This window comes from Lissotriton vulgaris, chromosome 2_1, assembly GCF_964263255.1.
Source record: "Lissotriton vulgaris chromosome 2_1, aLisVul1.2, whole genome shotgun sequence".
NCBI classification, from domain to species: Eukaryota; Metazoa; Chordata; class Amphibia; order Caudata; family Salamandridae; genus Lissotriton; species Lissotriton vulgaris.
Window position 1 is genome coordinate 852,520,532 of NC_141687.1, and position 24,333 is coordinate 852,544,864.

At 46.8% G+C, this 24,333-nt stretch overlaps 1 protein-coding gene across 1 annotated transcript in view; it reads right to left on the bottom strand.

Moving 5' to 3' along the window:
- The window catches only part of RAB17 (RAB17, member RAS oncogene family), a 118,934-nt gene that overhangs the window by 54,819 nt on the left and 39,782 nt on the right, over positions 1 to 24,333 (bottom strand). Inside the window, exons 2-3 of the mRNA XM_086956305.1 lie at positions 15,023 to 15,230; positions 14,251 to 14,402 (exon numbers count right to left, since the gene is read on the bottom strand). Of these exons, the coding sequence (XP_086812431.1) occupies positions 14,251 to 14,402; positions 15,023 to 15,197 (327 nt within the window). The 5' untranslated portion in view covers positions 15,198 to 15,230. The remainder of the gene's footprint in view (positions 1 to 14,250; positions 14,403 to 15,022; positions 15,231 to 24,333) is intronic.

Here is a 24,333-nt window from a genome sequence, read left to right on the forward strand (position 1 = left end):
TTGTGATCCCAATCCGACCCTGGCACACAGGACCGATATGATACATTGTGTACTTTGGAAAGAATTGTAGTTTAGGCATGCAGTTCACCGTAGTCTGCCAGGCAGTGGTATCACGAAAACAGATGCTGCTCGTTCCGCTGCTAATCGGGTTTCTCACCGAACGTCAATCTGATTGGCGCAGCTGGTACGTGTGTGTTGCAATATTTATATAAAATGGTCTCAACTCTTGGAATTAAATCTGTCATTTTCTGGAGTTCAAACATACTAGCCCTCATTTTTAAACCGTTTCTTTTACTTATTTTTAAGATGTATACTATCATTTTCAACACTGTAATAAACTATCATGCTCTGGTTTAGTGTAACCTGTACAGTTATAAAATGTGTATTAATCCCTCAAAGATTCGAAAACAGTACGGGGACACAAGAACCCTAATGCAGTAGTCACTGCTGCATACCACAACCACATTATTATTTGTAATGTCGAAGCAACCCTTACTACAATGCCCTCCCTTTTCCACTCTTTGTTTCTCTGGCTATTTAAACTACTTCATATGTACGGTGACCAGACTTTTAAAAACGATATCGGAAAATTCTGCAAGTATATAAATAGGGCTACACATTCACATAAACAGAAGAGCTTAAGCAACCATCTTCACTAACATTGTGAGGTACTATGGGGAATCATGTGCAACGTTTAGCCACTGTGCCATCTGTTAACTGAATCACCGTGTGTGGCGGCTCTGGGTGGGTGTGTGTGGCGGCTCTGGGTGGGTGTGTGTGGCGGCTCTGGGTGGGTGTGTGTGGCGGCTCTGGGTGGGTGTGTGTGGCGGCTCGGGTGGGTGTGTGTGGCGGCTCTGGGTGGGTGTGTGTGGCGGCTCTGGGTGGGTGTGTGGCGGCTCTGGGTGGGGGTGTGTGGCGGCTCTGGGTGGGTGTGTGTGGCGGCTCTGGGGGGGGGGGGTGGCGGCTCTGGGGGGGTGTGTGTGGCGGCTCTGGGGGGTGTGTGTGGCGGCTCTGGGGGGGTGTGTGTGGCGGCTCTGGGGGGGTGTGTGTGGCGGCTATGGGGGGGGGGGTGTGGCTGGCTCTGGGTGGGTGTGTAGTAGTAATTGCTGTCTGCTGAGCTTTTCCATAGGGTACAATAGGTCTCACATTTTCGAGAGATTAAGCTAATGGCAATGTAAATGACTATGCATTTATTTATCTGTTTTCAAAACCAACACATAAATACAAATTTTGTCATTTACAATGCCAATAGCTCTAACTTTTCCAAAGGAGAAACCATTGCATTGTAAATGCTTGTTTCCCTTTGTATCCACCCATCTTTTTTCTCCCATATTCACTTTTTCTTTCATATTTTTCTCCGTCATGCTCATTGTTTTCCAATGTGTTCCTCTCCGCATTTTCTTCTATTCAACTTTTTTTTCTTTATGTGTTCCCTTCTCTGAGCATGCCATCTGAAAGCTCACAGCCCTCTTTCATGGTGTTTGGTAGCAGCACTATTTATCGGCATTTTATCTGCAGACATAAGAGGCCCATAAACAATTAAATGTTCATAAGAACCCAGTTCACCAGCTTATAAGGTCCAGTGGTAGCCCCCGCTTGAGCTGCTACAGCTGCCCGGAGGGGGGGGGGAGAGGTTCACTACACCCCTGTTCAAATCAGTGGTCACTGTTAGCTGCAACTTGCAGAGAACAACTTCATCAACCTCTTCCTTCTGCAGGCAAAATATATTTTTTAACAATCCACAATCCAAAAGATATTTTTCCAAAATTCTATACTCTTACCTACATAATTGTTTCCTGGCAGTTGATCATAAGGACTGGACAGCATGAAGAAATGTTCCTCTTGCAATATCCCATGCGGAAAAATAACATTTCAAGAAACAACACAACGGATTGAACTGTGAGTCCATGCAACATATTTTAAAGCTGTGAACTAATCCAAACTACCAGACTGCTAAACTGCACTGAAAGAACCAAGGCCACACGTCTGGGTTGCACTAGTGAGTGAAGAGTTCTGCAAAGAGTCAGTGGAAGGGGCTGGGTAAGTGCAGTGAGTGAAGAGTTCTGCAAAGAGTCTGCGGAAGGTGCTGGGTAAGTGCAGTGAGTGAAGAGTTCTGCAAAGTGTCAGTGGAAGAAGCTGGGTAAATCCAGTGAGTGAAGAGTTCTACAAAGAGTAAGCGGGAGGTGCTGGGTAAATGCAGTGAGTGAAGAGTTCTGCAAAGAGTCTACGGAAGGTGCTGGGTACGTGCAGTGAGTGAAGAGTTCTGCAAAGAGTCAGCAGGAGGTGTTGGGAAAATGCAGTGAGTGAAGAGTTCTGCAAAGAGTCCGTGGGAGGTGCTGGGTATGTGCAGTGAGTGAAGAGTTCTGCAAAGAGCCAGTGGAAGGGGCTGGGTAAGGGCAGTGAGTGAAGAGTTCTGCAAAGAGTCAGTGGAAGGGGCTGGGTAAGTGCAGTGAGTGAAGAGTTCTGCAAACGGCCAGTGGAAGGGGCTGGGTAAATGCAGTGAGTGAAGAGTTCTGCAAAGAGTCTACAGAAGGTGCTGGGTACGTGCAGTGAGTGAAGAGTTCTGCAAAGAGCCAGTGGAAGGGGCTGGGTAAATGCAGTGAGTGAAGAGTTCTGCAAAGAGTCCGTGGAAGAAGCTGGGTAAATCCAGTGAGTGAAGAGTTCTACAAAGAGCCAGTGGAAGGGGCTGGGTAAATGCAGTGAGTGAAGAGTTCTGCAAAGAGTCTGCAGGAGGTGCTGGGTAAGTGCAGTGAGTGAAGAGTTCTGCAAAGAGTCTGGAGGAGGTGCTGGGTAAGTGCAGTGAGTGAAGAGTTCTGCAAAGAGTCTGCGGAAGGTGCTGGGTAAGTGCAGTGAGTGAAGAGTTCTGCAAAGTGTCAGTGGAAGAAGCTGGGTAAATCCAGTGAGTGAAGAGTTCTACAAAGAGTCAGCGGGAGGTGCTGGGTAAATGCAGTGAGTGAAGAGTTCTGCAAAGAGTCTGCGGAAGGTGCTGGGTACGTGCAGTGAGTGAAGAGTTCTGCAAAGAGCCAGTGGAAGGGCCTTGGTAAATGCAGTGAGTGAAGAGTTCTGCAAAGAGTCAGTGGAAGAAGCTGGGTAAATCCAGTGAGTGAAGAGTTCTGCAAAGGGCCAGTGGAAGGTGCTGGGAAAATGCAGTGAGAGAAGAGTTCTACAAAGAGTCAGCGGGAGGTGCTGGGAAAATGCAGTGAGTGAAGAGTTCTGCAAAGAGTCTACGGAAGGTGCTGGGTACGTGCAGTGAGTGAAGAGTTCTGCTAAAGAGCCCGTGGAAGGGGCTGAGTAAGTGCAGTGAGTGAAGAGTTCTGCTAAAGAGCCAGTGGAAGGGGCTGGGGAAGTGCAGTGAGTGAAGAGTTCTGCAAAGAGCCAGTGGAAGGGGCTGGGTAAGTGCAGTGAGTGAAGAGTTCTGCTAAAGAGCCAGTGGAAGGGGCTGGGTAAGTGCATTGAGTGAAGAGTTCTGCAAAGAGTCAGTGGAAGGGGCTGGGTAAGTGCAGTGAGTGAAGAGTTCTGCAAAGAGTCATGGGAGGTGCTGGATAAATGCAGTGAGTGAAGAGTTCTACAAAGAGTCAGCGGGAGGTGCTGGGTAAATGCAGTGAGTGAAGAGTTCTGCAAAGAGTCTACGGAAGGTGCTGGGTCCGTGCAGTGAGTGAAGAGTTCTGCTAAAGAGCCAGTGGAAGGGTCTGGTTAAGTGCAGTGAGTGAAGAGTTCTGCAAAGAGCCAGTGGAAGGGGCTGGGTAAGTGCAGTGAGTGAGGAGTTCTGCAAAGAGTCAGTGGAAGGGGCTGGGTGAGTGCAGTGAGTTAAGAGTTCTGCAAAGAGTCAGTGGGAGGTGCTGGGTAAGTGCAGTGAGTGAAGAGTTCTGCAAAGAGCCAGTGGAAGGGGCTGGGTAAGTGCAGTGAGTGAAGAGTTCTGCAAAGAGTCAGTGAAAGGGGCTGGGTAAGTGCAGTGAGTGAAGAGTTCTGCAAAGAGTCAGCGGGAGGTACTGGGCAAGTGCAGTGAGTGAAGAGTTCTGCAAAGAGCCAGTGGAAGGGGCTGGGTAAGTGCAGTGAGTGAAGAGTTCTGCAAAGAGTCAGCGGAAGGGGCTGGGTAAGTGCATTGAGTGAAGAGTTCTGCCAAGAGTCAGCGGAAGAGGCTGGGTAAGTGCAGTGAGTGAAGAGTTCTACAAAGAGTCAGCGGGAGAGTCTGGGTAAGTGCACTGCGTGAAGAGTTCTACAAAGAGTCAGCAGAAGAGTCTGGGTAAGTGCAATGAGTGAAGAGTTCTGCAAAGAGTCAGTGGAAGGGGCTTGGTGAGTGCAGTGAGTGAAGAGTTCTGCAAAGAGCCAGTGGAAGGGGCTGGGTAAGTGCAGTGAGTGAAGAGTTCTGCAAAGAGTCAGTGGAAGGGGCTTGGTAAGTGCAGTGAGTGAAGAGTTCTGCAACAAGTCAGCGGAAGAGGCTGGGAAAATGCAGTGAGTGAAGAGTTCTGCAAAGAGTCTACGGAAGGTGCTGGGTACGTGCAGTGAGTGAAGAGTTCTGCAAAGAGCCAGTGGAAGGGGCTGGGTAAGTGCAGTGAGTGAAGAGTTCTGCAAAGAGTCAGCAGGAGGTGCTGGGTACGTGCAGTGAGTGAAGAGTTCTGCAAAGAGTCAGGGGAAGAGGCTGGGTAAGTGCGGTGAGTGAAGAGTTCTGCAAAGAGTCAGCAGGAGGTGCTGGGTACGTGCAGTGAGTGAAGAGTTCTGCAAAGAGTCAGGGGAAGAGGCTGGGTAAGTGCAGTGAGTGAAGTGTTCTTCAAAGAGTCCGCGGGAGGTGCTGGGTAAGTGCTGTGAGTGAAGAGTTCTGCAAAGAGTCAGTGGAAAAGGCTGGGTAAGTGCAGTGAGTGAAGAGTTCTGCAAAGAGTCAGCATAAGAGGCTGGGTAAGTGCAGTGAGTGAAGAGTTCTGCAAAGAGTCTGCAGGAGGTGCTGGGTAAGTGCAGTGAGAGAAGAGTTCTACAAAGAGTCCGCGGGAGTTGCTGGGTAAATGCAGTGAGTAAAGAGTTCTGCAAAAAAAAACTATGGCCCATGTACTAACCCTATTTTACGAGTCGCTAATTAAATAGCGACTTGCAAAATAGGATTAGCGACTCGCTATTAGGAAGGGGCGTTCCAAGGATGTCCCTTCCTAATAGCGAGTCTGAGCGGTCGCAAAACACTCGCAGTTTACCACCCTCCTCAAAGAGTGCCTGCTCTCTTCTACCTTTTTTTCTTCCTCACTTGATTTCCTTTTCCTCTTTTCATATTTTGCCATTCCTCTCCACTCTGCTGTCTCACTTCTCCTTTTGTCTCTCTCCACATTGCTCTCATCGCTCAATCCATTTTTTCAGTGTCCTGTAATGCCTATTCTCCCTTTCCTTTGTCCTTTTGGCCCCGAATCAAAGTTTTTCACAGAAATATTTTGTTGAAAAAGTTTTGTGTTGTCTGGGACTACTGTGGGGAGAGCCTTGCCTTCTAGAGAGACCCCGATGGTCACTGATCGCGCGGTGGGGCGCACCGAGAGCTAGCGGGAGGCTGCATACCGGAGAGGTTACTCTCGATAGCAGGCGAGACTTCTGTGTTGGGAACATAGTGGAGACCTAGCGGCCCAGTCTCACTCCCTATGAAGAGCGCGCAGCAGATTGTCATGGGCCGCTTACGCAACAACCACTCTCGTGATGTGCCTCCTGGGGGCCAGGCTGGGACATTACTCACGACCCCCGGGTCGACAACTGTGATTAATCCGCCTGATATTGCTACCAAACTGGACTCTGGATTGGCAGCAGTGGGATGCATCGGCAGCACCCTGGATCAGACCCGCACATCCTTGGAAGGCCGCATGGACACTATCACCTCAGATTTCACGCTCCTTCGGGTCGACCACCACAAACTTTCAGACCGACTTCGTAATGCGGAAACTACACTAGGGGATCTCCGACCCCATTCTCAGAATTGCTCTTCCGCACTCCACGATCTGTTGGATCGAGTTTGCACCCTGGAGGATAAGGTGGATGACGTGGAGGGCCACTCATGCCGAAATAACGTGCGCATAGTCAATCTTCCGGAAGGGGCGGAGGGACAAGACCCAGAGACCTTCACGGAGGCCTGGATGAAGGAGCTCATGCCTCCCGGAACACTCTCCCCGCAATTTGTGGTGGAGCGGGACCACCGCATACCTGTTTGCAGGCCTGAGTCATAAACTTCAGGGACAGAGACACTATACTACAGGAGCTAGGCAAACACCCCAGCCCGAAGGTGCAAAACGTCGCAGTTTCTCTCTTTCTTGATTATACAGCTCAGGTTCAAAGGAGACGAGCCACCTTCACTGCCGTCAAAAAACAGCTCTGTGACCTGGACCTTCGCTACTCCTTGCTCTTCAAAATACTTTGACTCCCCCCCCTGAGACATGGGACTGGCTTGAGGAAAAGGGTCTAGCGTCGGCACCCAAATCATCTGACAAGCCCCGGCTCTGCGAATTTCCTCGTGGAAGGTGACGCAGAGGGGGCAGGGCAAGATCAAGGAACATACAGTGACCGTCCCCAGTTCTGACCAAATCAGATTGAAACGTCAGGGGGCTCTGCGGGCGATGGCGGCCCTACGGCCCTCCAGATCTCCATCTCCGGCTGGCTCTGCTACCTCTCCACTCAGATCCGGAGCCCCCAGATCCAAATTGGAATGTTCCTTAGATGCGGATCTCCCCCCACTTCAGGGTGTCACCCCACAAGCTGCAGATGGCAATATTTGATATTTAATCTACATCAAGGACAGACTGTTGCATGGATCCAAGAGAAGCTTGTTTGTAATTTGCCTTTTGTGCGATGCCTCCACCCCCCTCTTTTTCACATGCTTTCTTAGAGGTATTTGAAAGGGACAGATTATGCCTTGCTTGCTCCCCTCCACAGGTTCCCTTCTCTCCCTCGAAGTCCTGACATTACACTGACTTGTGACCTGAATGCACGTAAAAACACCTTAGTATTTCTGTGATGCCCCATATCATGCTTTACTGCGATACTTCGATGGGGACGGGCCTTACACTGTCCCCTACCATTAGTTGGTCACACTCGCCTCCCCCCAAAGTCAAACAACGACAACAGTTCCGTAGCCAAGACTTGGCGCGATTGTTTGGGTAGTTCCTCATGTTGGGGTACCGCTCTTTTCCAGTTTCAAGGTTGCTTACGTTCTCACCCTATTACTTTTCTCCCCCTGTATGAGTAGCTAACCCTGCAGACCTGCTGCCTCCCCGTCCTCCCCATTCAAGGGAACCCCCCATGCTGCGGGCCCCGCAGCACCCGGATTGGGCACACTAACTTTAATTGCCTTGATGACAGACCTTAATGTCCTCACTTGGAATGTCAAGGGCATCCAGACACCTTCCAAGTGATACGCCATTTAGGCCTATTTGCAGTGTCATAAGACCAGTATTGCATTTTTACAGGAGACACATCTGACAGCCTTGGAAGCCACCCGCCTGCGCTGATGTTGGCGTGGCCAAATATGTAGCACCACTATCTCGTCCATGGCTAGAGGGGTGATGATATGGGTTAAGGCAGTGGTCCCATGGGAAGAAAAGGAAGTTCTGACAGACCCAATGGGGCGGTACGTCCTGCTAAGTGGCAGACTGAATGTCAACCGATTCTATTGCGTTCCCTATATGCCCCCAATGTTGCCCAGGGCACCTTCCTGAGTGATCTCTCAGAGATTTTGCTCTGATGGAAAGACAGCCTGTGGTTCCTGAGGGGGGATTTTAATGCCGTGCTCGATGTCTCCCTTGATTGCTCCTTCCCCTCCCCTCACTAGTACTGCAGCTATTACAGACTCGCAAAACGGGATTCATGTAGGAATCGCAAAATAAATTGCGATTCCTACACATTCCTTATTTGCGATTAGCAAATTGCTAATCGCAAATAAGGATTAACTCCCCATTCAATCCTATGGGCCTAAAGCCCCTTAGGAATGAATGGGGAGTTATTCCTTATTTGCGATTAGCAATTAGCTAATCGCAAATAAGGATGCGATTTTAAGGGTGCTAGGGGTGTTCACAGGACACCTTGTAGCACCCCTGAAATGTAAATTAGACTCATGTTGCGCACACACATGTCCAAAGGACATGTGTGTGTGTAACATACAACTGAGAAAAATGTACAAAAGTGCATTTTTCTCAGTTTTCGCTATTTACCACGAAGTCTGACTTCGCGGTAAATAGCGGGAAAAAATAGCGAATTTGCAATTCTTTATTGGGTCATGAATAGCATTTAAGGAATCTCAAATTGAGATTCCTTAAATGCGATCGCAATTTGAGAAATCGCAATTTTTTGCGATTTCTCAAATTGCGAGTACATGACCCAATGATGAATTTCAAATGCCATTTTTGCGGGTGCAAACGGCCGAATTCTGCGATTCGCACCGTTTGCGCCCGCAAAAATGCATCATGAATCTAGCTGATGGTAGGTAACTGGGCCCTCTTAGATGTTTGGCGGGAGAGACACCCTCACTCAAGAGTATACTCTTTCTATTCCCCAGTCCATAAGCTACATGTGTGCCTTCACTGTATACTTGCATCCGCAGCCCTCCTCCCTTTGATACAAGTGACGGACTATCTTTGTCTGACACACTCCGATCATAATCCCTTGCTGATGCACCTGGCCTGGGGAGCGTCACCTCCTCCGGTTCCGACCTGGCGCCTACAGACCACAGCTTTGGAGGACCCCCTCTTCCGAAGCTCACTGGAGTCTGCAATAGCTACCTATTTTGCACATAATACCGGTTTCACAGACTCGATCCTCACTGAATGGGAGGCTTTTAAAGTGATGATTAGTGGCCATTGCTTGGGCCAGACTTGGACCATTCGCAGGCAGTTAGACACCTCACTGACCTGCATTGAGGACCAGTTACTCCAACTCGAGACGCAGGTCATCACCAAGCCGACACAGCAGCAGCGCTTCAATGCTGCCCACACCGAACGTGAGACACTTCTAGACCGCCTAAGCTGCCATAACTATTTGGCACATTCGATCCGCTCCTACTGAACCGCAGACAAAGCCGGGAGACTACTGGCCTACTTGATTAGACAGGAACATCCCCAGTGACCCATACATTTCCTCCTTGACAACCTCGGTCGAGAACACAACACGCAGGGAGACATTCATGCGCTGATGACTGACTATTATACCTGTCTCTACGACAATGCCCTGACAGATAATGCTCATGACGTGAGATCCTTTCTGGACACAATGGAGTTACCTACTCTATCATTGGATCAGACCCTGGTGCTGGACACTCCTATAGCAGACGGCGAAATATTGGATGCACTACGTGCCTTGTCCTCGGGTAAGACTCCGGGACCAGATGGACTCCTAACAGAATTTTTCAAAACTTATGCGGAACATTTGGTACTGCAACTGTATTCAGTGTTCCTGGAGGCAATCTCGGAGGGTATTCTGCCTCCATCCATGCGAACGGCTAATGTGGTGTTTTTGTTGAAACCAGGTAAGGACCCCAAGTCTCCCGGCTCCTATCGGCCGATTGCTATCTTGAACTCAGATTATAAGATCCTGGTGAAGGTCTTGGCCATGCTAGTCCTGATCTGGTACATTCTGACCAGAATGGATTCGTCCCACAGCGTAACACGGCCCTGAACCTACGCCGTTACTTTTGGGTGGCGGAATATGCCCCAACCGTCTGGCCACGCTCCAGTTGCATGATATTAGACCTAGAGAAGGCCTTCGATTCGCTGGCCTGGAATTATCTCTTTGCGGCCCTGACACGCTTTGGGGTTGGTCCCTACTTACTCGGCTTAGTACCGTTGTTATACTGTACCATCAGTTCGGGTTCGAACAGGCCCATATCTCTCTGATCCAGTTCAAGTACGGCGAGGGACACGGCAGGGGTGCTTGTTGTCCTCGTTACTATTTGCGTTAGCAGTGGAACCGCTGGTGGCTAATATCCGCATTCACTTAGATATGGGGATCGAACTAGGCGGATGACCTATTAATATATGCCAGGAACCTTCATGATATTCCTCCTTCCCTTGACCGAGCCCTTAGTCTTTTTGCGTGTGCTTCCAGGCTGCAGGTCAACCCGATGAAATCTATACTCTCCCCGTTCTTAGGGGACATCCCGGATCTGGGCTACAGACTTGGGGGGCACCAGAGGCCTGGTGCACCGATCCTTTTCGTTATCTAGGAGTCCAGGTCTATCGCGCCAGAGCTGATCTTCTCAACTTTAACATTGTCAGCGCTACTACGACTATTCGATCTCAGATGGGGTTCTGGAAAACCCTCCCCTTGGCAATATCTGGCAGAATCGCCCTGGTTAAGATGGTGGTTCTCCCCCACCTCCTATATTATTTTGCCACTCTACCACTCATCATCTCACCCCCTTTCTTTAAGCAATGGGAAGGAGTAGTGCAGGATTTTATATGAGGAGCCTCACGCCATAGAGTGTCCATGGGAAAGCTTTACCTGCCCACTGAGTTGGGTGGCCTTGCGGTACCCAATTTCGAACATTACTACCTGGCCTCCCAACTGCAGTGGATCGCCAGATGGATGTTCTCCCGTTATTTACAAGACACAGCCTCTATGCCACCTTCGCTACCGCTGGCAACCCTACTCCAGATTTTCCACCTTTGCTTTACACTTAGACCCCTGGATGTTTTTCTCCTCAATGTCGCAAACAAATGCTTCTGGAGGTGTCTTTTCTTCACTAGGACCACCATCCCATACGCACCCGCCATCCCGCTATTGGGAACTCCACGGGGCGACACCTACACGACGGCGGCGGAGTTACATCACTGGTCCTCAGAGGGGATACAGGATGTGGGGGACCTCTTCCAAGAAGGCGCTCTCATCCCATTCCAAGAGCTCATAGCAGGGGAGAATATACATCCTGGGCAGTTCATACTACATAGAACACTCATAGCAACGTTCACATCCAAATGGGGAGCGCTTGCCCGTGAACCTCCCTTACATCACAAACTGCAGTATCTACACGTGATGGGGAGAGGGAAACACCTCACGCGCAGGTTCGCATCTTCACTCCGACAACACACAGAAACAGATCTCACCCGACTCCGACTTCGCTGAGAGGGGGCACTGGTTAGAGCGTTTACAGATAGGGAATAGTTGGCTGCTCGTGGCGGCCTGACCCGCATCCCCCGGAATCAACGATTTCAACAGATACAATTTTTCATACTCCATCAGGCCTACATTACCACAGCCCACATCAACAGGTACTTCCTCCACGTAGATGCGGCTTGTCCCAGATGCCGACAATTGGATGCTGACCTAATACATATGCTTTGGGGGTGTCCAGTCCTGACTGACTATTGGAACACGGTGACCACTACTCTCGTGAGCTGCACCTCCCGCACCATTACCCTGACCTGGGAAGCCCATGTGTTACACCTCTTCAGTAGAAACAAGAAATACAAAGCTGCCACGCAGTTTCTAGAGCTCGGTCTCATAACGGCCAAACGCTTGCTTTCCAAGCAATGGAAATCCCCACAGCCACCACACCCTCTTGCCTGGCGCAGTTCCTTACTCAATTGGGCGAGGGCGGAGGGTGCAGTATTATGCAGAGGGGACCTGCTTGGCATACGTATGTTCCCCCTGGCACCCCAATGAGATAAGATGGTTTCCAGACTTGCGGGGGCAGACACAGACACATGATCCCCAATTGCATCACAGAGGCTCATCACTCAGGGCAACCACCCCCCCTCGCTGATGTAAATGTGGAACACCACCGACACTCGGACAGTCACAGCCACAGTGCCACGGGCTCCTGCGACCATTGAGACTCTGAGGTGTCTGAGGCCCTCCAGCAAATTTAGATAAGGCGGCAGGTCTTAAACGACTCTACCCTGCCCTTCCTTCGCTTTCGTTGTACTCATTTTGTTACACCCTATGTCCCAGGTTATGTTTGAACTGTACTGTTCCTAATCTACTCGCATATTATCTGATGTATAGATTTAGCAGCACTATTTTGTCCTCCTTGAGATATTGCCACAAAATTGGTTATAATTAACGCAACCCTGTATTTGCACTGTTATGTCGTCCCTAGTCACAGTGTACCTTGCTACTGCCAATTAATTCTCTCCCCCCATTTTTTTCCCGTCTGTTACATGAATGCTGCTCTGATTGTAAGGCTTTACTGAGCGATGTGCAAAACAAACAAAAAATGGTTAATCAAAATGATTTAAACAAAAAAAAGGTACATCACCTTCCACCCACATTGATGTAGAGATTCCTTCCACCTTCTGCAAAAATATGGTTAAAAATAAGCTTCAAGGAGGAATTTATTTTAACCACATGAGCCGCCTACAGTGAGAATTGCCCTAGGAAGAATTTATTTTCGGGTCCACGTTGCTTTAAAAGTATGGGTCTTATGTAGAGTTTGGCGGACAGAGTGCTCCACCCCACACACAGCAGATTACTCTGCCCACTAAACTGACCTTTGCACCGATCTATTTAGTCAGGGGACTTGCATTGTTTCTGATGATGTAGCCCCTTGCAAGTTCCATTGCGGAAATCTCAGATTGATAGACATTGCAGAATCAGATCGAGCACTTCAGACTGTACCCCCTATTTAGGGCAGATGTTCCTAGATATTTTTTCCTGTTTAGGACAGCCAGGGAATCCCTCCATTGGCTTTGCATAAAAGTGGTTTTCACCGAGATTACATCGAGTTGAAATTTTCGCTTGCCTAGCAATCTCCTTTTGTACTTATGAATTCATGGAACAACTAAGCCTGAATTAGAGAAGCTAAGCATCTACACTATTCGTACAAGCTGCTCAATTTCACTTTGCCAGTAGTTATCTACCCAAGAGTTTTGAGGTTGCATTGCCTTTATTTTTCTTCAGTCCTCCAGACTAACCCCTGTGTATTGGTTCGGATATATATCTGATACTGAGTTTCCACTTTGCATCCTGTCAATCAATAAACTCTTGATGATCATTCAAAAAAGAAAAAAAAAGTTGTGTGTTGTCAATATATTTTTCTTTTTGCTCATTTTAGTTGAGAGCATGTTTTTTATTTCCGTTGATTGGTGAACAGGAGTCCCCTCACAGTTGTTAGGGTGACATGGTGGGAGTGGGCACCTGGGGCTCACCTGACTGCTGCTGGAGACAAAAGTAGAGCCTCCTGGATGGTCAGCGCATGTAATCTATCTCCCTGCAGCGCCCCCTCTCAGCTCACCCCCAGGTGACGTTACTGCCAGCTGTGATTCTCAAAAGGAGCACATCCATTCCCAGTGTCCTCACTGTCGCGCTGAGAGACTCAAGGCGGCAGGGGACCAACCATTGCTGCACCTGCTCAGTTTGGCCATTATCTGTACTTAGTTATAATGGGCTCCGATCTTCCCTCTAAGGCTGCGGCAGCCTTTAGTGTCAAGCACCAGCGGCCAAGCTGACCCAGGCAAATGAGATTTCATCTACAGCTGAAAAAAACAGCCCACCACCTGGCCACGGTCTCACACCCCTCGGCAATTGCCAATTGACTGCCGTGCCAATCGAATGCGGCTCCCGATTGACCATGTGCACATATATAATGTGAAAGTAAGAGACACGCCTCTCACCTCTCCCTGTACACAGAAATCGAGGCCTTCGTCTAAGCTTTGGCGGGCAGGCCACCAAGCAGCTGAGGCACTGCCACCACCACCTCAGCATTGGCTGGCTGTTATATGTAGGGTTCCAGCCATGATGGTTAGGATTTCTTGATGAAAGTTCTTCAGACGACATGATAGATCCTGGAGAGAAGAAAAGATGGTGAACATGGTTTTGGAAGCCCTAGAATTCCGAGACTAGGACAGCCACAGGGTACTATTAATTCTCCAGTAGACCGGGCGGTTCCGAAGGCACAGCCTCCTGTCGCTCTGTTGTTGGAAACACATGGTTTCCTCCACCTCTAAATGAGGCAGAGAGCTAAGGGTTGGAATGGCAATATATCCATCAATATCCATTTTGCCTGGTGTGCCGTTCCACCTACTCCCTAAATAAGACTTTTAGTGATTCGAGTTTCCATAAAGACATTGTGTTTGATTGAGAAATAACATTGCCCTGTGTTCTAATGAGAGTAAATAAAAAGTGAACAAAGAAAAAGCAGTAGGTGGCTTGAATCTCTGCAGCTGGAGGGGGCCATCTTGGCAGGTAGTAGAAGGAGAGTGAAGAGTTGAGCTATAAATACATAAATGAGCACAAGGGGGTTCATAACAGTAATATGCTAACTAGAATTGCAGCGAATCCCTCAAGAAGGTGGGGCAATCTTACCTTGCTGGTGATGTCATACACCAAAAGGGCAGCATTGGCTCCCCGGTAGTACAAGTGGCACACACTGTGGTATTTCTCTTGCCCAGCTGTATCCCAGATCTCAAACTTAATGGTTGTGTGGTCCAGGCACACTAGTTGCGTGAAGAACGCACCTGCAAGATAAATCAGCGGCTCGTGGGTATCTTCCTGGGCAGGGAAAGCAGGAAAGACCTTCACAGGGGAATACAGAGTGACCTGCACTGATTTCTCAAGTATTTTTTATTAATTAACCATGCATGTGAATGGATCACCTACATGTATAAACAAGTTGAACTAAACATTCATGCAACTAACCTCTATAGCCCATGCTATTAAATATGTTTAGCGACCCGCACCATTTCAACATTATGTTGACACTTCGGAAATACCCAAAATAAAATACACAGTAGACCATCCCATATTAGATTTGCATTTACAAATAAATATGTCAGCATAGCCCACTTATAAGATTGCTTACAAAACTGAAGGCCATGTGTGCCACCACCAGGCTGCTTAAGAGTGTGCTGAAAAAATGTAACAGTATCCCATGCACATATTTCTTTGGCTTCCTCTGGGATGGAAATGTTGGGCAGCAGAAGTAAATATAACATAAACAAATGCCCAAGTATTCTGCCTGGAGACATTAGGGCTACAGCTCACATACAAATTGCTCACCTAAGGGATTTTGCCTGCATGATCTTCACTATGTAAAACATGGCGTTAAAAATATCACAGCCTCATCGCTAGTACTTACAGCCGACTGTCACAGGCAGATCCCTGAAGTCATCCTTTACATATCTCAGCACCAAGCTGGACTTGCCGACACCACTGCTGCCCAGGACCACCAGCTTAAAGGCGTAGGATGTTCTGTTGCACTCAAACTCCATGAGGGTGTCTGGGTTCTCCTCCAAGATCTCACTGTTCTCCATTTATCCGTGCCAAGAAAGATTCTGGCCGAAATACTGCATGGAAGGAGAAAAGGGATCCACTGCAATTATGCAATTGTGCAGCCATGGGCGGTTTTTACATAATGATAGATTTGCCACATGATCCATCATCTGCTGCATAATCTGCAGATCACAAGAATATAGTTTCTAGCTCGGATGGATTAAAAGTTACTGAAAACACAGGGACCTGTGTTGTCTCGCAGTGGGAGGGGCTTTGCAAAGGTTAACAAAACTGGGCTCTCGCAACTACATGTGTGTTAACAAAACAAGGGACAATGACCAAAATGGAAAAAGATGCGCAGAAGCAGGTTCTTTGGTGTATAACTTCTTGTCACAGCAAGATGTTTATTTCCTCCAGACTTGAGATTAGTAACACGAGAGACGACCGCCGGGAACCTACAGAGGAGGGATTGCCTACATCGGCATACCGCCGTAGAGGTGACGTACCCGTTTCCTTCCTGTGGCACTTCAATAGAATCCCCTCCCGGCTTTCCGCTTTACACCAAAGCGAGACCCAGCGCCATACTCAAGAAACATCACCACCAGTGGGAAACGATCACCAAACAAACGAGAGACTAACCCCTATATTCCTACTGGTTCATTCTCTGAATAGTATCGACTATACCATAGTCATACAGAATACTTAGTGCCAGAACAGAGCTTACAAGACCCAGACTTACTCCGACCATACATTGGATTTGGAGTTGAAGCCCTGAGGAGTCGTGTTGACTCAACCGTACACGACGAAACACGTGTCGGCGAATGTTACTAATCTCAAGTCTGGAGGAAATAAACATCTTGCTGTGACAAGAAGTTATACACCAAAGAACCTGCTTCTGCGCATCTTTTTCCATTTTGGTCATTGTACCTTGTTTTGTTAACACACATGTAGTTGCGAGAGCCCAGTTTTGTTAATTTGCCTTGTCTCTTGACTTGTTTGGACGGTTAAGGGTGTTTGCCGTCTGCTCTTCACGCACTACACAACGATATTTCATGTTCCTTTTACACACTGTAACGTTCAAACCTAGGCAGTGCGCCCCCGGAGTCCTAATTTTCTAAAAACCCCTTGCACAGTACACCTTTGCAAAGGTTGAATGGTCACCTTTCTGTTCCTTATTGCTATATTTGGGTACTAGCCTGGTACTAATGTGGTGCAACCAATTCCCTGACAGTGTTAGCAAGTGTAAAAATGGCAAAATAATTGAGTAATACTATCACAAAATGTGCTGCATTATGCCACATAATTCGCCTTTTCCTGCCTCACAATATGCTGCTTAATTTGGCCTTGCCCTGACGCATAAATCAAGTGGCCCTACTCATGACCTAGGCAAGTAACCTCCGGCATCTAAGCAACCAATGTAACACATATACCCCTATAATATGTCCTAACTCACATACGTAGACCCCAATCAATGCATCTGATTTCAGTGCTTCCTTCTTTAATTTGCAAACCAAATGCCCCAATATTAAACAGAAAACAGCAAGCAATGGCACCTTTTTAGGTGCATTGTGTAATTGCTGTGCAACTATGGGTTTTTCATTTGTTGCTGCTAATTTTCTGTAGTTAAAAAAGTTACAAAATATGAAAGGTGACCTAACATAGGATTTTAATTTGGAGCACAAGCCAAGTCCATCCAGCCTGGTCATTTTCTCACCATTCAGTTCAGCTGAAGAAAATCGTTTGTGCATTCTCACTATTAAATTATTGCATTTGTTTGCATTTTTAATTCAACATGTAAGGATTTTGAAGAGGGTGTAAATGATATATGCATTTCAGAAACCTCAAATCCCCTACTCAAGAAGGCCCTACTGTCACATAGAGGAGGGCCTTTATTTTGTATTTGTGTATGCCATTTTTGTAGCTTTTTCTCAGCTGGGGCACCAACCATTGATTACGTCACACATGGCGCATAGCAATGTACGCCCTTATTCATCTGCGTGTAACTACAAACTCAACATTCTAAAGCAGCCTTCACTGTAACACACTCTAGTCATTACATCAAAGCTCTACTGAGTTAATCAGGAACCAAAAGGGTTCTGCCATTGTTAATTCACAAGACACTACATCTCCCCTCTGTTAAATGAAAATGTCTCACTTTCACAAAAAGATACACACATTTAAATCTCTTCATTTAATCTCTTTGGTGCTGTAATGGTTCGACCTGAACATGTCGTGTGAAGTTGAGACCGGCCACCATCATGATCCAAGATCTGCTGGGATGGTGAAAAGGCAGCAGCAGTCACCGGTGTTTCAGAATCAGTCTCTCCTTCACCATCGAGATCTGGTGAACAATGAATGAAATGCGGAAAGTGAAAGAATCTCTGGTAAGAGACTTCCCAGGTTGCTGGGCAGTCACCATGCACCTTTAGGTCGACACAATTTCGAAAGGTTCTGCATCAAAGGGAGGATCGTATTTTCTTTTCCGCATCTGCCGGAGAAGCAATTTGTCTCCTCTCTTGAAGACGATGTTTTTTTGCATGTTGTCTTCGGTCAGCATATGTTTACATCTTTTGTTTCTGACCCAAGTCCCTCATATGAATGGCATTCCCATCTTTTTCTCTTTGATTGGTCCAGTGGGGTATCCTGGTTGTCACTGCTCTCCTGAACATCAACGATGCTGGACTTTCAATAGTGGTAGAGTGAGGTGTTGAATCGTAAGACCGCAATGTAGAGTTTAACACAATTTTTAAATTGAGCTTTTCAAGTGTAGTACAATGCACTTCTTTTTTAAGTGTACTCATAAATCTCTCAGCCAGCCCGCAGTCTGTGACCACAGAGGAGTGCTTTTATAGGGGCATATGTAGGTAGACGTTTGCGATTCGCAAATGCCGAAATTCGCAGAATTCCGGCGTTTGCGAATCGCAAACAGCCATTTGGTATGTAGGTGCCACTTAGCATAATAAGGAATCGCAAAAATTGGGATTCCTTATTTTGCTCAAGCATTTAAGGAATCGCAATTTTGCGATTCCTTAAATGCTATGTAGGGGTGCATTTAAAATAGCGAATTGGGCTTGAGGAATCACAAAATACCACCTACACTAAGTAGATAATTTTTTGCGATTTCCTTTCAAAAATATATTTTTTTTGTAATTCAAAGTGCCATGTGGCGCACAGACATGCCCTTAGGGCATGTATGTGCGCCACATGTACTTACAGGCACATTCCAGGGGTGCAACAGGTGTCCTTTGGACACCCTGGCACCCTTGGAATTGCGATTCTCAAATTGCGATTTTCGCATAGAAAATTGCAATTTGAGAATGTATCCCCATTCATTCCTATGGGCCTCTTGGCCCATAGGAATGAATGGGACACTCATTCCTTAATTGCGATTCGCAATTTGCTAATCGCAATTAAGGAATTTTTGAGATTCGCAAAAAAATTGCGAATTTTTACCTACATTCCATTTTGTAATTCTCAAATAGCGATTCCTTAAAAATCGCTATTTGTGAATCGCAAAATGTGAATAACCTACATATGCCCCTTAATGCTTTATACTCAAATGCTCTAAAAAGTCTTTGAATTCCCGACTATTAAAAGGTGGGCCAAAGATGGCACCCAGGGTCTCAATGACTCATTTTTGAGTGGTGAATAAGAGGTTCTTAATTAATGGAAATCATGAGTATTCATCCACAATCACTGTAGGAAGCTGGCTCTGTATATACTATACCAAAGTAAGGTATAGTATGCACAGAGTCCAGGGAGTCCCCAGAGGTATAGCAAAGGGTAAATTAGGTAAGTACTAACAGCCCTCTTTTTGGTAATGTGGGAGAGCAGTTAGGCTTATCCAGAGGGTGTGTTAACCATTTATTGTATTCACTCACTCAAGGACTGATTACACACACTCAGAGACAGAATCCAGACCAATTGGGTTAAGTATTAAAAAAAGACATACTTGTATTTTATTTCTAGAACCATTCAGGACTTGGTACAGGTAGGAAAAATATACTTTTAATTGTGAACCTTTACACAGACATGCAATTAATTTTAGAGTACTTTTTGATTACTTTTAGAGTACACAGAGTACTGGGGTGGCATGTCTAGATACCACACCTAAGAATCTCACAATACAAGGTAAGTAAGACTTTTTTGACTTGAGTTTTAGTTACTGTTTTCCCCATACAAAACAACAGTTCAAAACTTAGAACATTTTAGGCCCAAAATCTCATAACATGGGGTCCTATAGGAAAAAATAGTTTTCAGTTTCACAGGCAAATAAACGCTTTACAAGTGGGAATTTTGGGGGTTAGGACCGAGGTTCCCAGATGTCTAGTTAGACACTCAAGCTGCACCACCAGCAGCACTGGGGCGGCCAGGTGCAGAGTGCTGGGGCCCAATGTTAGCCAATGGGGCTAAGGGAGCCTTCAGTTAGGGACTGCTCCCAAGCAGACCACTCAGGTGTGAGAGCAAAGCTCCTGGGGTTAAGGTCAGCACTTGGGGCCAACAATAAGCACAGGAGCTGCACCATCAGCGGCACAGGGTCGGCTGGTGCAGTGTGCCAAGGAGACGTCTGGGACCCGGTGATTCTCAATGGAGGCCTTCAGTTGGGCGAAGTTGCTGCAGGCCAGGACAGAGAGACTTCCTGAAGGCGACCACTGGCTGGAGAGGTAAGTTGGGTTCTAGGGGGATGCCTGAAAAGCATCGGTTGGGCCACCCAAGGCAGTGGGTAGTCTGGTGCATGGATGTCTTCTGGTGTCAGGTTTTTCTTACCAGCTCTGGTTGCAGTCAGGGGGACCCTTCAGGTTGAGACTGCAGGAGTTATATCGAAGCTTGAGGGAGGTGGGGGATCTCCAGATCCCTGGTCAGGATCAGTGGTGAGACCTACTTATGGTGTTAAGGCACGGGCATCGGGTGCAGAGTCTTGCAGAATCGCCGAGCCACCTGCATTCCGATTCAGTGTGTGAGTCTTTGCTTGAGCAAATCTAGTGCGCACGGGAGACATAGTCTGTAAGATGGTTGCAGGGCAGATCCTCTGGGCTCTGGAGGGCTGATGGTTGATGGCTGCTGGACACACCAGCTTCTTCGCTGTAGGCAGGTCGGAGTTGGGACAGGCTGGTAGGGCTGGGGCCAAAGCAGTAGTTGTTCACCTCATTTCCCCCACTTGAGGGGTGGGGTTGGCAAAGGTGGGCACACCTCTCTTCCTAGCTTTGTTTTCCCGCCTATACTCCCGCCCAAAGTGGAGACAGATCCAGTGGGAGCCAGTTGCTGCAGGCAGCAAAAGGCAGGGACAGCTTCCAGAGGCGGAAGGCCTTTAAAGCTTCCCCTTTGTGGACGCATCCCATTCTGGGGGAGGAGGCATGACACCTCTGCCCAGGATCAGTTTTGTTTCTGGACCCAGAGAGCGGGTGCTCTCAACCCAGGGGTCCATAAACCTGTCTGGTGGTGGCAAATGGCAGGCAGGCATTCAGGAACCACACCAGGGCTGGTCGTTTTTCAGGGGGCATCTCTAAGAGGCCTTCTGAGTGCCTTTTACATTAAATCCCACACTGGCATCAGTGTGGGTTTAATGTGCTGAGAGGTTTGCTCCCAATCTTCCCATGTTTTAGTGAAGCCATTATCGAGCTGTGTAATTCATAATGACAACTCCCAGACCATATACTCTTTATGGCTTTACTACATCTGCAATGTCTAAGACTAGACATAGACACTGTAGGCTGAGGGCCAGTGCACCCTGCTAGAGAGGTGGCTTACCTAGGCCTCAGGCAGTGGGTTGTAGGCATGGCATGCAGGGATGTGTGCCATGTCGACTCTTCACTTTTCTCTGCACCAAACCATGCAGCCTGCAATGGCAGTGTGTGGGTGTAAAGATACAGGACCTCCAAGGGTGGCACAATAGGTGCTACCGCCCTTAGAGCCTTCTCTGGTCACAGTGCCCTTGGTGCCCATGGTACTTTTACAAGGGGCTTACCTGTGGCCAGAAATGTGCCACTTTTGGGTACAAATGTACAGTTTGGGAAAGAACACAGGCCCTGGGAACCTGATTGGCAGGGACCCAGGGCACATCAAGTCTGGTTGCATCGGTGCTTAGACAAAAAGTGGAGGTTAAGCGTGCAAAGAGGGGCCCTTTCCTGCAATCACCATCAGGTGATATCCGTTGTCGAGTGGCCCGAGAAAATCAATGGCTATTCTCTACCAGGCATGCTTCAGGAGTTCTGACATGTTTAGGGTGTGTTGAGTAACTTTGGTAGATAGGCAGTTGCACAGATGACAGGCGTTAATTTCTTTCTCAACTTGCTCATTGTGATATGGCAACCAGTCTCAGTTTCGTAGAGCTCCTTTCGTGGCAATGGTTCCCACATGTCGTTCGCAGGTCACTTCAATAATTTTCGCCCAAAAACACTCCGGAATCAAGATTTTTGACCCTCTCAGTATAGCTCCCGCTTGAGTTATGGACAGTTGATCTTTGACATTCCTGTATTTTTGATCTTCAGCATGTCACTATTGTGGCTAGTGGCAGTAATAATCTGGGCTAATTAAATAGCAGCTGGTGTGTATGATTTCACAATGAAGTTGACATAAGCTTCAGCTGACTTGGATGGAGTGCCATGACCATGACTGAGCACTCTGGAAAAGTAGTCAACAGGATTCTGATCCTTTCCTGGATGATACACAATATTATAATTGTACTCTTATAATCATAATACCCAGCGTGTAATACGAGGAGGCATCTTGGCCATTGGATTGCCAAATATTGTTAGTAAAGCTTGATGATCTATCGCCAGCTTAAAAGGCTTTCCTTGCAAGAATACATGGACGTTTTCACATGCCCACACCATGGCTAAACATTCTTTCTCAGGTTGTGAGTAAGCACATTCTGATTGGGATAAACTCCCACTAGCGTATGCCACAATATGTCTTCGAGCATTTGGGTGTCCACTGTGCTGTCCAAGGATAGCACCTAACCCAACTGGGCTAGCATCAACTACAACCTCTGTATGAAGTTTCAGATTGAAGTAAACCATTTCAGTAGCATTCTCAATGACTTGTTTGATTTTCTTAAAACTGTTCTCACATTCATTTGAGCACTGAAGTAAAACATTCTTTTTCGTCAACTCTCTCAATGTAGCACTTACACTGCCAAAGTCACGTATATATTCAGAACAGTAGCTGGCCATGCCAAGAAATTAATGCACCATAGAAAAGGCTCGACCTTTAGCAGGATCCGGTGTCATGCCCCAATCAGAAAAGGTATAGACAAAGAATTTTAGCTTTGTCTTATGGAACAAACATTTTCCTGCAATCAAAGTCTAACTTGCTTTGGCAAGTAACCAACATACTTGTGTAAGAGCTTTATTGTGTTCTTTTTGGGTAGCTCTGAAAACCAATATGCAGTGGACTACACACCAAAACTTAGTTTTGTTTCTAAACAGACAAACAAGTGAGAAAAGGTTGTATTGTACCTGCAATATTCTTTGCGTTCCAACTGATTATAACCTTTATTTAAATCAAGGCTAGAGAAGAGCCAGACACCATATAGTTACATTATCATGTCAGCAATGTGTGGACCTGAATGTCTTTCTTGTTCAATTGCCTTGTTTGCCTGACTCATGTCAACGCATATGCGTACCTCTCCTTCACTGTACTTTTTGGCCACTACTATAAACGGGGAAACCCAAGACATTGGGCCAGTCGAATGCTCAATGATATTATGCTTAAGTAATGATTCAAGTTATTTTTCAATAGCATCTTGTTAATGAAAAACAATTTACCTAAGTCTCTGAGCAACAGGACAGGTGGCTTTAATGATATGCAACTTTACTTTCATAGTCTTAAGCTTTCCCAAACCATAAAACAACAAAGGGAACTGACGTACTATTTCATGGTGAGCATCCATGTTGTAGCAGAAATAAGTCACATATCAGCAGCTGTGCTAAAACTGAGTATACAGGCACTTGACGCTGTCCCTTGAAGCACATGGATGGGTAGTTGCATCTTCTTTTTCTTGTGTTTCATTATCGCTACAAATGAACATTGACTTTTTAAGGGTGTCATTGCAGCCCAGGTGTACATTTTGGTTTTCAGTGGCATAAGTGGTGGTAAGGGATGCAATTCATTATATTTCTCCTGAGGCATAAAGTTTATCGAAGCACGACTTTCAATAGTGAAAGGTATTGTTGTGGGGATTCTGCACATACACAGAACTATGCGCAGGAAAACAGAACCTCAGTGTATAGGGGTTGAACCTTCCAACCACCTTAGTACCCAAAATCCCAAAACCGACTAGCTGTAGTGTATCATTCGTTCTCATACATAATCATGAAGCTACAAATTATTAGACAACCCAGAACACAGCACTCCCGACTCTCTCAGGAATCGCGGTAACAAGACATACCCTTTAGCTCACTCACTCGTACTTTTCCACAATAAGGGTTGTCAGAGTCACTGTACAGTTCAAAATGTTTATTTTAACTCTATAATGCAGTATACGAACGACTACCAGCAGCAAAATGCAGAAACCTAAAACAGTTAGCCTTGTTACAATACCATAGAATATGAAGGGGGATGTCATCATATACAGACAGTGGAAAAAGGCTCCCCTTGGTAAGATGAGGAAGATCTTTGGGCTTTGTCAGCAGACTCCATACCTTAGATCCTAGATGGTAGCTTTACATTGTAGAAACAGCATAGCTCTTCTTCAAGAAAAGGTTTCCCTCCAAGTGTGGGTGAATGATATGCATCCCTGTAATATGACAGCACGAGCTCTCCAGCAGTGCAGCTGTGTGTAGCATGTTTTGTCTAGGTGCTAGGGACTGACTAGAACAGAATAACAAGGGGGACGTTTATCGACCTTGAACATCGTGTTCAGACTAAACTGCAGGAACAGCAGAGAATGCAGAAAGCAGACAGTTCTCATGTGAAAGGCACAAACAGTGTCTTGCAAAAAAAGTCATGTAGTAACGTGCACGAAAGCAGCATCATGGCAGCAGAGCTCATGTTAACTTAGCTATGTCGAGAATGACCCTAACGGCCATATAACAGTATCAAACAACCATTTGCTTTCAGTGTAATTTTTGGACAATCTTTGAATGACTTTGTTGCTTTGTCATGTTGACTGTTCTTTGACTGGAATATTTCTTCACATGAGGCCAGTCTGACATTCGCATGCTTTTCTGAAGCAAA